The sequence below is a fragment of the Patagioenas fasciata genome, chromosome 17 (assembly GCF_037038585.1).
Source record: "Patagioenas fasciata isolate bPatFas1 chromosome 17, bPatFas1.hap1, whole genome shotgun sequence".
NCBI lineage: Eukaryota > Metazoa > Chordata > Aves > Columbiformes > Columbidae > Patagioenas > Patagioenas fasciata.
Window position 1 is genome coordinate 8752379 of NC_092536.1, and position 16838 is coordinate 8769216.

Below are 16838 nucleotides of genomic sequence, written 5' to 3' on the forward strand. Positions count from 1 at the left end.
CAGCTGATGTAGCACCACATCGCTACCTAACATTTGTAAGAGAATCCTTCTGCGATGCAGAACAGGTTTATATTTCCATTCAGTTGTAGTAAAACCTGAGTAGGGGCAAAGAGACATTTTTAAAAGTTTCACTTATTTGAATACTTTGAAATTTGTCAGGCCCTTCAAAAACCACTCTCTGCAGGACGAAAGGTTGTTACAATACCATGATCTATCTTAAAGGCCAGACATTTTGTGACACAGCAGCTTCGCTGTTATTGTTGGCAATGCAGCAACAATATAGTGTTATATATAGATATGAATAGTAGTGATCGGGAAAAGAGACAGGGCCAGGAATACCGCAAGCTGTAGACAAACAGCAAGACAGCATGGCCATGAAAAGTATCTTTATGAGGAAAGTGGCCAGAACTCCTCTAAACCAAATGTCCTTCATGTTCCCTACTGTTACTTCTGATGTGAGGCTGGAAGCAGATTAATTTGGGGCATGGATGACCAATATTCTCTTTCTGTTATTAAGTGATTGCAAATAGACCATTACTTGTTGAGCAATAGTGAGCGGTTAATTATTTTCAGCTCTAAAAACATGTGTCAGATAAGGGGGAAAGCTTCTAGTACTTGCTAAGTGGCTTATTATACAACAGAATTTTGGGCATTGTTTTGCAGACCATTTATTCTGGACCGGTTTTCTTCATGGGTTGTTTGTTGCCTTCCAGTCCGATGTTGTAAAGCACAAGTACCCCTGCAGTCCGGTTTGTGGACGCTGCTGGTGCATCTGGTGGGTTTTACACCTGCGCTCTGCTGCGGTTTGAGTGAGGTGAGGAGTTCTGATGGCAGCAGTTTATTTTGCACGTGGAGATTTAGATCACAGCAGAACATTCTCTGCAGCATGTTCTTCTTGTCTCCATAAAGCATATTGGAAAAGACTCAGATGTGATACTGGTTTTTTTTTTTTAATTAACCTGGTACAGATCAGGGCAAGACTCCTCATTCAGTTTTGCCTTTCATGGGCATTGGGTTGACGGGCGAAGTTTCTTCCAGTTTCTTCTCAAAATCATGATCAAGCCATCTCTTTTCTTCTGGCTTTATTTGCATGAAAGTCATGTACATGTGTCAGAAAACATTAATTTCAATTTCCAGCATTTTTTCTGACTATGGCTCGAAATCAGGTGTCTTTAGACCGATTCAGCAAAGAAAAACAGAGGTTACATTTTACTTGGTCTGGTTGGTTACATTTTAATGGAAGCATTTAGCAAGTTGGTGAATTATTACTGAATTAAAACACCTTCAACTGAAAAAATATATGGCATTTGTTCAGGTTAATTTTCTCATGATGCGAAGTGCTAGGCAAAACTGTATCTTGAAAAGTGATCCTCAGAGACCCATAGTTGGTATTATTGTATACAAATCAAATCATGATTGATAACCATCATCACCAGAGAAAAATACTTGCAGCTGTTGTCCTCAAACAATGCTCCTCTGCACAAGCCACCTCTCACTTCCAACCCAGCTGGGGTTGGGATTCTTCCAGACACCAAAGATACTCAGCATCCTAACCTGGGGAACCACCATGTGCAGCTACTCACCAGAAGGAACTTCCCCCTAAGCTGTTTTAGTAACTTGTAAAAGCCTTTTAAGAGAGCCATCAGGGAGACTGCTAGATAAAGAGGCCCTTTGAGAATTATGGATAAAAGATGTAATTTATTTATTTTATAGTCAGGATTCTACACTGACATGCAACTTTCCAAGCATTCACCATGTATTACAGGGACACAGAGTTGAACTTTCAGGCAATGACCATTGCTCTTATAGTGTGAACTCATCCTGTAATTCAATATGTGAATGCACAGGCTTGGCCAGGCTTGGTCAAGTCAGGCTTCAGATGGCTTTGCTGTACTGAGACTCAAAGCTGCAGTCGGGAACTTTTCCTTTACATGTGATAACTGATTACCTGACCTGGGGAGTCCAAGCCAGTCCACTCTAGTTTGCGCCAGTCCCTGGACTTTGGCTTCCATCAGGGCCTTTTTTGTTGTCCTTTACTCATCTCCTGCAGCTCTTACTGTCTGTCCACTGCTGCTGGAGCTGCTCTTCCCTAGTGACCTGGCAGGAATGCACAGCTCACCAAAATTATCCACTGTTTCATCAGTAACCAACACAACAATAGCAAACCAAACAGCAAGAACTTCATGACAAACCAAAGGGAGTGTAAATGCTGAGAAAGAATTAAATGACATGTTGAAATATTATCTCAGGCTCCACTTTCTCTATATATAGGGTTGCTTTTTCCAAAGTAACCAAAGAAAGCATCAGGGAAGACCTAGTCTGCAACCGGAGATGATGACTGCCTTTGCATGCAAGTTGGTATATGTTTATCTCTTTTTTCCCCAAATATAATTTTTGCAGTACATATTTTTTTCCTTTCTGCTATTCTAAAAGACTTGTTGCAGAAATTAAGTACAGAAAGAAAAAGAAATCTTAATCAGATGTGGTTAAAATAATAGTATGAGGTCATATCTGAAAGATATCAAATATATTGCAAGGAATTATGTTTAATAAGCAAAGAAAATAGGATTTAAGAGCACATTTATGTTTAGTGTCTAATACATAACAGAGGAGAACAAACCAAGGGACTTCACATGATTCGATAGATGGAGGAAGGCTGGAAGACTGAAAAAGTCCTCCACAATAAAAGAGGTATGAATAACGAAGTATTTGAAAGATGTAAACACTAAAGGATGGAATACAATTCTTGTCAGTCAAGGAAGTACAGGAACAGATACCCAGAAAAGATAAAACAAAAATGTTTTAAAAAATCAATTTTAAGATGGATATTAAGTTTAGAAAATCTTCCTGAATTTAAAATCCCAAGAGTTACAACAGAAAAATCAAGCAGTGGTGGTATAGCACAGAACAGGGATAAGACTAAGGAATTTGCTGCAGGTGCGACATAAAGTTTGCACTTAGAGTAAGGCTTACTGATTTTCTTGCTGATGGGGACTTTTGTGATGATGTGTGGCATTTTTTGTACCGTGAAGGACAGCAGGAATGACAAGTAGTAGAGACTGGGAATCTCATTTCTTCCTAGTGCTTGAAAAACAGGAGATTGTTGTTACCTAATATGAGTGTGCCAAATACCAAATTTATTCAGAACTGACTCCTTTGAAGCCAACGATGTTGCAACATGGATAAATTTCATGCCCATTCAAGCAATGTCTTTCATCTGATTAGACATCAGCTTGTAAGCATTTGGCACTGTTCAGCATTGCCTTTGAATATGATCTGTTCTAGAGAGAGAACTGCAGCATCGAGGCATCCCTGCTGGGCAGAATGTCTTTGGGACACCCCATAACAGAGCAGTGGGAGTGGGAAGGATGGGGATGTGCATATATCACAGTACTATAGTGTGGGGGTATTCTTAAGCCTCCTATTAGACATATTAATGGTTCTCAGAAAGGTCTCAGCCAAGTCACTGAGCAAAATATTCATTTAGGTGAGGCAACAAGTGGGAAAGGAGAAGGAAGGACAAATAGATGGAAATCATGCACATAATGCTTGCACCATGCTCTCACTGCTAGTTACCCTATGACAGTGCAGATTAACATTGCCAAAACTGAAGACAGAAGCACTGAAGTGTGTAACTGGGTTCTGGGAGACAGCCTACAAGCTTTGTCTCTCCTCAAATTTCTCACTGTTCTGTGCTTTAGTAGCTGTGGTGTTCTACTGCACTCTGCTGCACTGACTCCTTGGTCTCAGAGAGGCAGGTGTGTGGCATTGCTTAACCTGTCCTGGAGGTGAAACAGGAGAGTCGGGGGCACATCTGAATAGCTGTACCAGTTTTGTTTGCTTTTTTTAAATTCCCTAACAGAAAATGAGCTACAATCTCTTCCTCCTGGCTTTTGCCCTGGGCATTGGTGGAGGTTTCCAGTATGGGTTGCAGGTCTCCGTTATCAATTCTCCTGCTGAGGTAAGCGTGGGCAGCTCAAAAAACAGAGCTACCTGTATGGATTTCAACATTCTCGTGCATTCCAGCTTCTATATACAATCACTGATTTCTTCACTTCTGCTCTCAAAACTAGACCTATCGTGGTTTCTTGTTCATAGAGTAGCTGCTATTGCTCTTGTATTCATGGGATTTAACTTCTCTGGTGTGACAGAACTGGGAAAGGGGGGGATGAGTGATATCTATAAAGTTAGCCACTGTCACCTTACTGAGGTGATTGTTCATAGGATATCGTCCTCTTCCCAGTGCTCAAGAAGTCCTTTGTACCATGTGCTTGGCCACACACACTATGTCTAAGTGTCTGTAAGGTGAAACAGGACAGGGGAGGACCATAAGTCTAGAGCTGAGGTCAGCACTGATACCTGCAGCCTTAAAAGGAACATTAGGGGAGGCATTTGTCATCCTGAATGGTGCCTAGCACATTGAGCTCATACTGTCACCACATTGAGAACCCTCATCAAGAATAAAGGTGCCATAGAGGTTATGAACAGTAGGTCAGAGAGACCCCACAATGGGCCACATCGAGGGACAAATCCTGATCTCACTCAAGTCAGTTGAAGTCAAACCTGGATTTCACCCAAGGAGTCAGACAGGATACAGCAAGCGGACAGACACAGACAGACAAGCAGGAATGGCAGTGAAGATCAGGGAGCAAAACGACTGGGGTTTAGCACATAAGCAGAAGACCAACCTGCCACTCTCTTAGTTGTACTCACTGCTGATAATGAATATTGATATATTTATTCATTGCTATATTTCTTGCACGTTGTTGCTAAAACATTAACTCCAGGAATGTTATTAGCAAAATTCCCTTTGATTTCACTGAGGCTAAGATTTCAACCAAGGTGTTGATAGAAATGTATCTAAAAGACTAGTAAGTAGGTAAAAGAAGTAAAAAAGAGGTGCAACTATGCAAAAATATGTTGACTGAGTCCATTTGTTTCTGTTTTTCTTCTAAAGTACATCAAAAGTTTCATCCATGAGACCTGGGTGAGGAGATATGGCTTTTCTGCCACTGAAGAGTTGATTACTTTGATGTGGTCCTTTATTGTGTCCATTTACAGCATCGGTGGGCTGCTGGGGGCCTTGTCTGCCGGGTATTTGTCTGTTAGATTTGGAAGGTAGGAATAATGATTACATTAGTCTTTGTGTTTATACCCACAACTGCAAACAAAGTGACTGTGTCTTGGGAGAAAGGCTGCTGGTCAAGTGGCACTGTGATGAGCCCAGAGCTGCTTCAGACAGAGGATCCATTCAGTGAAGAAACAGAATGGCAAAATCTGCCAGTGATCACAAAGAAAATCCTACCCTCTCCCTTATAAAATCCAAAGCAAATCCAGTCCTGAGAATTCACATGAGGAGTACATGCATTTTAAAGTGAATTTCACAGACAACTGTTCACAAAGCTTGTTCTTCACTGCAGATATTGGCTGCCCTAGAGGCACCAAAAGCTTCAACAGTTTATCAGTCCATGACAAAGTTTCCCCATTTCCCATTTCCCTCACTGCAGCTGATCTCAGAAACCAGCACAGAGGTGTTAACCACAGTACAATGCATGCCACTTCCACCAGGCTGTGAATGACACATGGACAGTGTCTATGCTCACATTAACTTAAATGAATTGCAGGAAGAAGACCATGCTGCTCGCCAATATCCCTACGGTGCTGAGTGCAGCTCTGATGGGACTCAGCCGGCTGTGTGGATCTTTTGAGATGATCATTGCTGGAAGATTATTTTCTGGAATGGGTGGAGGTAAATTAGCATTACTATATATGGTATCAAATACTTGGGAGAGCAGTGACTGAAGGTCACAAGGATTTACTGGATTGAGTATAAGGATCACAGATTTCGACTAAACTCTTCAAAGGGCCTGATTGCTGAATGCATTTTTAACTACATAAGAAAACATGAACTAATCATGTGTGACATCTCCATTTCTCATCCTTTTATCTTTACATCCAATCCATATAGAAAGTACTGCCAGCTTGTGAAAAAGGCCAAACACAATATTTCAAGGGAGCATGCTCACTCCATGGAAAGCTGATTGTTGTTTCTGTTGCTGCTCATTGTGGCTGACACTGCCTTCCATATTACAGATCAAGGAACAGTTTTCAAGCTGGGCAATTCTCATTTACAGATGCCTCAGAAGGTTAAATTCTGTTAGCGGTTTTGATCCCTGAGCAGCTGGACAAAGATAACACTAACCAGCAAAAAAAAAAAAAAAAAAGAGAGGATAAATATTAATTGACTGAGCAAACGGAACTTATAGCACTTGCTAACTCATTGGTTTCAAGCACAAAATAGGGCACATAGCATCCTGAGTAGACACGGAAACATCTAATCTGAGATTTAAGGGAGCAACAGCAACCCTGTGTATAGGGCTGTTGGAAATGTTGTAAGAGAAGGCCAGCCTGCTGAGGAACAGATTTCCCGGAGGAACTCACTTGCTTAGTGAAATATTTAGCAAAGATGCAAGACCACGGTACTAGGAAGATGCTTTGCCCATAGCGGTCCCCTCCAAAACCCCAGACCTGTGAGAGTGTGAATTGCCCTAACAGTCCTTCGTCACTGCAGGTTTAGCTCTGAATATCCACATCATGTTTGCCGGGGAGTGTGCCCCACGGAATCTCCGTGGGCAGCTTGCCATAACAGCTTCTACTGCCATTGCCCTTGGAAAGTTCACAGGATTTGCTTTGGGTCTCAGGTAAGGTGGTCTAAGACCTATTTAACTTATTCTGTTATTAAAATGTACGCAGATGTCAATGCAAGCCTATGACTAGGCAAATCAGCAACTATTTTTAGACATGTTTTCAGGGTACCCTGGGCAGCCAGACTGAATTAGCTCAGCCCAAATTCCTGACTTAGGTGAATGGGAAACAGAAATGATACATAATATTGAATCCTGAAGAATAATGTTGCTTGAAGAGATTTCAATGGGTTTGCAAGAAATCCATCTTTTATAAGAACTGACCTTTACCTTTTAATTTTTTAGAAGGAGCAGGGAATATCAGATCCATTCAAACTTTCTTGAAAATACACACAAACCAGCACATCCACTCATCAAACATACACACAAAATCAGAAACCTATGGTGGATTCATTCACAACACAGGCTTCTTCTGCCTGTCCTGTCCCAAAAATGGTCTGTCCTGTTCTCAGGGCATGCGTCATTCTGGCCACAGTGTTCTCAAAGCTGCAGGAAACACGGCGGCTGCTGTTTAGGGCAGTCAGTACCAGGCTGATAACCTGTGGATCTTGTCTTCACTGTAACTTGAGACTCTTTGGATCAGAAGTAGAGAGATCAGCCACCACAGGTTCTTTCTTCAGCACATGTGCTGGGACATCATTTGTCCCTGTGGGCCCACAGCTGTCGCAGGATGCAGTTGGCCACTGAGCTACAGGTGGCAACACTGTGTAATTCGTGTGCTGCAGGCAACAGCACTCTCCCACTGAGACTTTCATTTTTCTGGGCTGAGGAATGCTGGAGACTCCTGGGTGAGAGCTGCCAGGACACAGGCAGCAGGGCCGAGGGACCACCCCGTGTCTGTGTTTGCTCACATGGCCAGCGCAGACGGCTGCTCAGCTCCTCTTGCTCTGCTGGTTTTGTTTCAGGGAAGTTCTCGGAGTGGATGCTCTCTGGCCTGTTCTCATGGCAGCACATGCGGTCCCTGCCCTCGTGCAGCTTCTCACGCTCCCCTTCTTCCCAGACTCTCCCCGCTACCTGCTCATTGACAAAAAGGACAAGGAGGGGTGCATCAAAGGTAAAGAAATGGGCCACAAAGCATTCATTTTAGCAAAAAGTGGAAAATATAGTAAAGCCCCGCATGAGCCTGGAACAGAGGTACACCCAGGAAAAAGACTCTTGGTCTTTTGGATCTGACACCACCTTAAGCTCGAATGAAAGACAGCCTCTTCTGGTTTGGTATTAGTGCTCTCTCGGCAGTAGCATTTCCTCTGGGGGATGCAATCACACAGAGCTTGTATTTCCACCAGCACAGATCCTGCCCTGAACAGTCAGGGTGTGGATTTGGTACCTTCTGGCTCAGTGTAAGAAGGAGATGCTCTTTATCCATGAACACTCCAGTTCATCAATAACCCTAACAGCAACTACTGACATAAACAGAGAAACAGCCACTGTGAGTTTTTAACTATCGAAAGAGAGAACCCTTTGGATGTGGACTTATTATTTAAAGTAGGAGTAATTCTTCCTTTGCTGTGCTTTGATGCGTACTCTAGAACTGCACCTTTAGTGGGAAGGTACTCGGGGAAGGATTGGTAAGAGTTTAGGCTTCATTTACACTGAAACACTGTGAGCAGCTATTGGCCAAAGGTGAGGTCATGATAAAGATTTATGGAAGAAAATAGACAGCAATTAACTGAATCTGTGTCAAATCTCAGCCCAGATCTCTAGGAAGTTCCCAGAAGCAAAGAGCCTGAAGCTCAAAAAAGACACTGCAAGGCAGGAAGTAATCCTCTGATTACATGTCTGTGCCGGTGAGCTTGGACCAGGACTCATCTTCTCTCTTCCTCTCCTTCCAGCGGTGAAGAAGCTCTGGGGAGACGGTGACCATATGGCTGAAATAGATGACATGTTGGCAGAGCAAGAAGCCATCCATGGAGAGAGGGCTAAGAGCGTTTGTGATCTTTTCCGTGACCAAGCTGTCCGTTGGCAGCTCATCACTCTCTTCCTTGTCGTCTCATGCATGCAGTTCATTGGCATCAATGTGGTATGTGTGCTGCTTTTCTCTGCTTTCTCGATTGCTTACAGTTTCTTGGCAAAAAGTAAGCTCTGCAACAAGTAGTAAACTGCTGACTGCAACAGTGGCTGTAAGGAGGGGATCTGTTGTTGCTGTTTATCACAATCTTTTCCCATGGATGTTTGGGACCTGTGATGAGTTGGGAAATGTGTTTCAGCAAGTGTCTTAGCAAGGCATCTCTGTGGATCACCCTGTTATGATAAGAGAATGCAAGAGGATAAAATAAAATCTCAAATACAGAACAAGTAAGGAATAGCATAACCTCTTCTGAGTCTCTGTATTCCCGGATGTACTGCTCAAAATCGTTCAGCCATTCCAGTACAACACAAGTCAGGATCATAATGTACACAGACAGTGCACTTCCATACTTTTACCTCTTTGGGTTTCTTTCTAAATCCTTTACCTTTGCATTTTATCAGATTATAGACAATTACAGTTACTGATGTATACTCTCCTTTCCTCTGGAAATATCTCTATGTTCAGTAGATAGTATTGAGTATTGGAATAGTTATTGTATAAAATCAGTTTATAGTAAAAGTATAAAAGTTTCAAAATCCAGATTAATTTTGGAAATTCAGAAAGACTCAAGATTCATAAGACCCCTTGCTACCCCGACTAGCGCAAGAGTAAGTATACAATGAAGGAGCAGTAGAAGCTGAGCATATTAACAGTGGAATTTCTTATGCTTTGGGAGTGCTTACAGCCAGAAAAATAGTGACTATCAAAATCACTGCAAAGGCTTAAAGGTGATCTAGAAAGGTAATTTAAACCATTTGCTTAGTACGTACTGTCTACTTCTCTGTATGCTCCTCATAAACTAAAACACATGAAAGATGTCAGATAGAATCATAATCTTTAACGTAAGACAAAGGTAGTGCTAAAATCAAGCAGAAAAAGAAGAAAAAAGCTGTATTTGTTACTGAGTTCAAGACAGAGCTGCTAGTAAAAGCTGTTCTGCACAAATAAGCCTTTTGAAAGCATTGAGGATTAGCTACTGAAATCAGGAATAACATTTTCTCTTTTGTTAAGGCCTGATTAGATTTTTTCTGTCAAAAAAGACAGAAGCTGGTGTAAACAGGACCACATGGGTACAGCCTTCACACATTTCTGTTCTTTCCAGGTTTACTTTTATGCATACAATGTCTTTATCAAGGCTGGAATCCCCCATGCTCAAACCCACTATGTCTCCCTGGGAATTGGGATCACCGAGATCCTCACTACCGTTGTGAGTGTAAGTGGCTCTTCAGCTGAATTTCATTCTGCTAGAATGTGTGGTTCATTTAAATCTTTAAATGGAGCTTCAGGAATCAAACTTGTGCAACAAATCAACCATAGTACTTTGCACTGATCACAGAAAATCATCTCCACACATCCTGCAAACATGGGCATTTCTATTCAATGTATGGTAGGACAGGAGTCTTTCCCTCAAAATGACCACCCAGCCTGAGCCAGCACTGGGAGTCCCCGTCCCCCTCTGCGGGACAGGCAGGTGACAGTCCCTGTGCCCACGTGTCAGTGGAACTCACGGCTGCAGGATTCATGGCAATTAACAGGGCAGACATTTCCACTTTGCTGTCCTCCCTGGCTGCCCTTTGCCTGCGAGGTGTCACCTCGGGCCTCCTCCACCCAGGCAACGCTCCCTGCATCTCCCCACATCACCCCCCTCGCTGCAGCTCCTGGTTCTGCTCAGTGTCCCCAGACGCCTTTACTCACCGCTGAGGAGGTACCACATCCTCAGAGATGCCCTGCCTGGCGGTGCAGGCAGCTCTGGGAGCAGCTCAGCAGCGCCTGCCTGTAGGTTTGTCCCTTGGAGCTGACCGCGCGTCCTCCTGCTTGCAGGGTTCACTGATTGAGCGTGCGGGGAGGAAGACGCTGCTCTGGAAAAGCCACACCGTTATGGCCTTGGCGCTAGGGCTCCTTACAGTCACACTGTCACTACAGGTAAGACCCCATTTACACATTAGAGCTGTGTCCTGTCTTCATGTTTTATTGCATGGCAGACATCATTACTATTTTCCTCCCCCCAAATCACTTTTTAGCAGGAGTAGGAGTATTTTGGGGCTAACCATCATACTAACAGAGGTCTGTTCCCAGCCTACCTGCTTGTAAAGCTTCTGGAAGTGGAGGCAACAGATGTATGTTTGACACTGACATACTTAGCAGTGATGAATGTTTCTAATGGAGCTGGATAAATAAAATTTTCCTTTCTGATTTTATTTGCTTTTCATAGGATTCCTTTTCCTGGGTACCGTACTGCTCTGTTGCACTCATCTTTATTTTCATCATGAGCTTTGGCATTGGGCCAGGTTGGTATTTTCTACTGGAATGGTTTCATGTGCTCATTCCTTCCTCACTGCAGCCTTTAGGAGATGTCCCAGGCATAGCTGTTCCACAGTTAGTGTGAATTCCCTGCTCCTGATTCAGCACAGGAGTAGATGTTCCCCTCCATACTGTGATAAGAGGTAAAACTTGATTTCCTATTGCATTCCTACATGCCTTCCTCCTGAAGAGCCAAGCAGCACCTCAAGCACTTCCAGGTCAGTTAAAACCATTAACTTACGTGGCAATACGAGGTGTGAGTTACAGAAGCATCTCGCAAAATTTCTAAGCTTCCTTTTTTCTCCAACATTATTTTCAGCTGGAGTATCATGCTCCTTGCCCACAGAAATATTTCTACAGTCATACAGACCGGCTGCTTATGTTTTGAATGGTGCTTCAAACTGGAGCCAACTCTTCATCCTTGGACTTTTGTTCCCTTTCATTGTGGTAAGCAAAGTAGGGTGTCTTGTGTCAGTTCAGAGGAGGCTGGACCCTTCTTGAACCCAGAGCATACTTCTCTTTTCCAACACTTCATGCAAAGGACAGAGCCCAAACTAATTGCAGTTCTGATGGTCTCTTTCTTTTTGCCCAGATATCTTGTGAAAGTGTAGCAGAACCACACAGTTATGTGACACTGGCAAACACAGAAGCAGTGACAGAGGCACCAACATTGCCAGATGTCATGAGAAGGATGAAGCAGAAAGGCAGAGTAACTGAGGTCCAGCGCTTCTCTGAATTGTCAGGCAATGGCATTCAGTGTCTGTTGAGCATACAACTTGCTTCCTTAAAACAGGAAAGGAGAATTAGTTCACTTTACCACTCAGTGCCATTCCCCAGGTGGCAGCAAGCAGGATTTACATCAACTGAGTCGCTGACCAAGTGTTTTAGCAAATACAAAACTAGAAACTCCACATCATAAGAGAAAGAAAACTAGATCAATTTATATGAACACATCTTATCTCTTTATTTTCCCATAGGATGGTCTTGGTAGTTTCTGTTTCATCATTTTCCTGATATACTGTCTGTCCACGGCTATCTTTGTCTTCGTGGTGATGCCAGAGACTAAAGGAAAGACCATGCTGCAGGTCACGGAGGAATTCAACCGCCTGAACTACCGTGGAAAGAAGAGACAGACAGCCCTACAGCAGACTAACTGCTCAGTGACGACTGTTACTAGACTTTAATAACAAACTCGCCATTCCATATTTTGCTCATTTATTACTGTATTGCCAAGAAGCCTCACTAAGCAAGAGAGAACCCATTGCTCCACACATGGGACAAATGTGTATTTTTGAAATAATCACCTGCAGAGCAGGGTGCAGGATGAACTTGGTGTTTCTCTCCAACTGCCGAAATCTGAGCTGAACTAAATCCTCTGCAGAAAAAAATTAAAGACACTGTATGAAGAAGTAAGATCTCTGTTAGTTCCTGAAAGTTAGCATCTGTGTAAACTGAAAACAATGGATCTGCTATTTTTCTTACCAAAACCAGGACTCCACAGTTACTGGAGGAAGCAAGCGCAGAAGATTTAGATGTACAAATAGTTGTGAATCAGAGAGGAAAAGGGGACAGAGCTTTCACATTGAAATTATCTGCTCCTATTAACAAGTCGGTGCTGCTGAGCTTCCCCAGATGAATTGTTTAGCTCTCTAATCCAGTGGAAGAAGCGTACTTTGCCTATCAGCAGCCAGAATTGGTATGCAATGTTTCCCCTCTAACAATTAGACTTGAGAACAAATACATGGTACAAGTAAGGAAATGTTTAGTGTCTTACAAGACACTAAACCCTGATTTCCCTATACACGTCTTTCATAACATCTTGTCCAGCATGCCTGACTTCTTCTCTTCCTCTCTCCTGCTAGTAAATACTGTCTGCAAGAGGAAAAGCATGGTAAACCATTAACACTCCCATAAACTAGCATGGATTGCGAATAAAGGTGAAAGAAGTACTTGTGAATCTGCAGTGCGTCTATTTGATTTCCAGTATGGCACAAATCCAACACATGGCATCTTTGAAAACAAAATCCCTCTGAGCCAAGGGTGAGCTAAGTACTGGGTCTGGAATAAGCACATTTCTAGGTAAAAAGACTTGTCCTGTCCTCTTCTTTAGGAAAATAAATAAGAACTATACTAATCATTTAAATCTTGCTTTTTCCATATTACACCACTGGACAAAAGTGTGAGGCCAGACAGAAATGCGACAGCAGTTTGAGTGTTCTGGGAGAAAAACAGACACCAGGAAGAAGAGCAACAAGGCCCTGCAGGGAATGTTTGATCAACCAGATGTTAAAACCTGGCCACAGTGTTTAAAAACCAGAAAGACCCAGAGCTGCCATGTGTGTCTTCGCTTCCAGCAGCCAAGCTTCACATCTTCAGCTCAGAGAACAAATCCTCCTTTCTCCTCCAGTTCAGCCAGGCCTATCTGCTCCCCCAGGCACCTCCCTGCCCTAAGGTGCCTGTACCCTGCTGTCTGAGTCCAGCAAAGTGGTTTGCTGTTGGTCTGGCAGAACCCCTTTGAGAGGGGAAAGGAAAATAAAAATAGACTTGCAAAGGGCAGTACAGCATGAAAAGGTCTGGAAATGGAGATATGACATTCAGATTTGATACAGTAAACAGAAGTGACTGGAGACTGAGAGAAGAAATTGTAAAAAGCAAGAGAAAACCTAAATAAAGAGGGAGATTTTTGTAGCAGTAATTGGAGTGAAAGGCAGAATCCAGGGTGTTTTAGAAGAGGAAGTGATAACGTTTGAGGAATCTGTGCTGAGAGCAGAAAGAACGAAATACACAACCGCAGATGATGTGGAAGTGATGAAGATTTTGAGAATGATAAAAATGGAATACGTAGAAAGAAGAATTCAGCTTGAATTCTTTCACTGCACTGATGTGCAACGAGACACCCGGGCAGAGGGTTTGGAGGAAGCGTTCCAGGAACACCCGTCAGGAAAAAGGTCAACGCGTGACTCAGCCCAGGAGAGCCAGGGCTGTTGTCAGGTGCTGTCAGGTGAAAAGTAAACTGTAGGAGCAACGCCAGGGCTTCCACCGTGCTCCTCGGCTAAGCTGCTGCTGCCATCCGAGCCGTGACCCCCTCTTTACACCCCCCCTTTCTGCACTAACCACACACAGTTGAATCTTTGTAGTCCAGAGTGAACTATGTTGTATTCAGTGTAGCACAAAGTGTTACATGTAACACATAGAAGCCTGCAGGAAGCAAGAATTAACTTACACTCTTTGTAAATAGTCAAGTCTTATAGCGGATTCAAAATAAATTTTTTAAGGTGAAAAGTAGTTCTTAAAATAATTTCTCAAGCCAGAACAGAATGAGCATCTTGCTCTGGCACACAGTAGCTATCTCCATTGTTACAGAGAGGTAAGGGTGAGACTTCTGAGTGGTTCTGGAATTGGTGTGACCCTCTATAAAGAACCGGTTGTTAGCAAGGACCCAATACACCAATATTCAGGTACTTCATGTCCTGCAACTGGGAAATTGTTCAAATCACTTCGAGCAATTGAAAATCTGATAACATGCAAGAAGAGGTGTTGCAGCTCAGCTACAACACCAAAGGTTTACCTCTGTCATAGACGGGAGAGGAAGAGAGCACACTCTGCCTGATCTGCTTGCCAGGGAGGTGCAGGGGACGCTGCTCCCCAAGGGAAGGATGGTGGCACCGTCTGGACATGTGGCTATTGAGCAGTGCGAGTAAGGGGGAGCACTCCCAACACAAGAAAGACAAACATTTACCAATATTGTAATCAGCTTGGCATATCTGGGTCTTGGAATAATTAAACTAGCAAGAAGAGGCCCTGGTCGGTGTTGGAGAAGGACACAATTCACTAAAAGCCACGAAGTTAGAGTTTAACTTCCGTGCTACGAATCCAACTTCTTACACTCTAAGTGTGGAAAACGTATCTCTCATCTGCCAGAGGTGACAAGGGCTCTTGGGGCTGGCAAGTTTCCAAGGGGAAACGGCTGGTTTCCTCTCACACCTGGTGAGTATCCAACTTCTTGTCTTCTAGCCCCGATCACTAACAGCAGCATGATCTTCAGACTTTATGGTAAAGGGAATCAAACTGTCCTGCAACAAAAATGAGCAACAGAGCACGTGCCTGGTACAACACTGGTGCAGGAATCAGATTGACTACGCAGCATCTCCAGAAAACACATTAGAAATGCAAAGGAGTAAGAGGTTGAAAAGAGGGCCTGGGAAACCAGGAAGGAATGGCCATTTTGAGGAAGATGGAGAAAATAATAGCAATGAAAAATGCAGAAGGGAAAAAAACCCTTCCACTCTACTGTCCTGCACTCCCAAGAATATTCGAAGACACTCATCTGTGAGTATTTTCAAGGAGTGTAGAAACCCTTATAACATAAGCCTTCCCCACTTTGATACAATTTGAGAAGAAAAAAGGAAACATTAAATTTTTTAAAGAGTAAATTGTCAATAGCTATGCAACTTGTATTTTTGTACAATTAAAAATTACAATTGCTGGTGTTCAAAAGAAAATACTAACAAAAAATGCCAAGTCATTCTAAATGCTATTGCATGCCAAAATACACACAATTTGGTATGCAATTATATAGGCAATAGTTGGAATTACACAAGTAACCAAGGTTTTATTATTAACATGTAATTTTTTGTCATTTCTTCAGACTCACAGTACTTGCAGTAAACTCCTCTGTAAATAATTGCATCCTGTGTTTTATGAACTGAAAGTACAAGTCCCGAGGGTGAGTGTGGGCGTTTACTGAGGGCTCCAGTCCAACCCCACTGTCCCATCTTTCCCCAGCCCAAGCCTTGGCATGAGTAAGAGCAAGGAGAAGATCTGAAAGGAGGAACAGCACAGGGCATCAACCACACATGGAAGGTCCAGGCAAATCTCCCTCTTCCAAGTGCTGTCTCGAGCAGAAGCCATGTAAAGGCACAGTTTGGGCTCCACCTCACAAGAGAGAAGCCTCTGGGAACCAAAGGTGATTTTCCAATAGCTGGAACACTCGTTTGGGAGTTGTTCTGTGTCAAAGCGGAAACCCAAGGGATTAAGATCTCAGTTGTCCCATCCTAACTCATTAGGGAATATTTACCTTCTTTGATTACTCTCATAAGTAAGTGGGTCTTAGTTACTGGTTGTTTAAAGCGGAGCCTTCAGGACCACATGCTCTATTCCCAAAGCATCCGCCAGGGCACAATATCTCTTACCGCCTTTTCACCACACCTGGATGACAAACATCTCCATATCCACCAGATAAGAAATAACCTTCCTCACTATAGTCTGATACATAAAGTCGGAACAGCAGAATTAGGCTTTGAAATTTGCTGCTTCTACTTCAAGCCCAGTGAAGGGCTGTGTGTTTCAGAATTTGCCTGGTTTTCATGTAATAAGCAATATTTGCTATCACAATCAATCTGAAACAGAACACCACATACTTATTAATAAATGACAGTATCTAAATTTTGTACCATCTGCCTTTTGCTTTGTGCAAATTATGGCAGATATACTTGTCGGTCCATATCACAGAAGTACCATACTGTTCCTGGAAAACTGTTCAGATTTTTTTGCCTGGACTCTTCTTTCCCTTTCCAAAGGCCTTGCTACCCACCAGGTGCAAACTTCCCTTGATTTGAAACTTTCCCCCTGCAGACTGGACTAGATGCAATTATTTCCTGAAATATTTAATCCAGTAGTGTTAACTTTAGCCAGACAAAGTAAATCTAAGTGAGTGAAGACGAAATAGTAAAAAATTAACTCTGGTCCCTGAAGCCAAATGCCCA

The 16838-nt window shown here is 42.9% G+C and overlaps 1 protein-coding gene across 5 annotated transcripts; it reads left to right on the plus strand.

The window, feature by feature from the left end:
* Positions 1-2266: 2266 nt before the first annotated feature.
* Positions 2267-13030, plus strand: LOC136109102 (solute carrier family 2, facilitated glucose transporter member 11-like). 5 transcript variants are annotated; one of them, XM_071815971.1, is made up of 13 exons: positions 2297-2358; positions 3863-3961; positions 4958-5118; positions 5625-5749; positions 6572-6701; positions 7610-7758; positions 8537-8724; positions 9875-9985; positions 10594-10695; positions 10985-11060; positions 11264-11291; positions 11393-11520; positions 12051-12164. In XM_071815971.1, exons 1-13 carry the CDS (start codon positions 2332-2334, stop codon positions 12062-12064), a joined length of 1338 nt encoding a protein of 445 aa, XP_071672072.1. In that variant the 5' UTR covers positions 2297-2331; the 3' UTR covers positions 12065-12164. The 5 variants fall into 5 exon arrangements, with proteins under 5 accessions (XP_071672069.1, XP_071672071.1, XP_071672072.1 ...); XM_071815968.1 differs by lacking the exon at positions 11264-11291 and having other exon boundaries at positions 2267-2354; positions 12051-13030; XM_071815970.1 differs by lacking the exon at positions 10985-11060 and having other exon boundaries at positions 2296-2358; positions 12051-13030.
* Positions 13031-16838: the final 3808 nt, after the last annotated feature.

What these genes read in the sequence shown, in the direction of transcription:
- LOC136109102 (XM_065851500.2), top strand. Translation starts at nt 2,332, where the DNA reads ATGATGACTGCCTTTGCATGCAAGTTG. An exon ending in TTGTCTGTTAGATTTGGAAG is followed by an intron (nt 5,119 to 5,624) that starts GTAGGAATAATG and finishes AATGAATTGCAG; the next exon opens with GAAGAAGACCATGCTGCTCG. An exon ending in GAGCTTTGGCATTGGGCCAG is followed by an intron (nt 11,061 to 11,392) that starts GTTGGTATTTTC and finishes CATTATTTTCAG; the next exon opens with CTGGAGTATCATGCTCCTTG.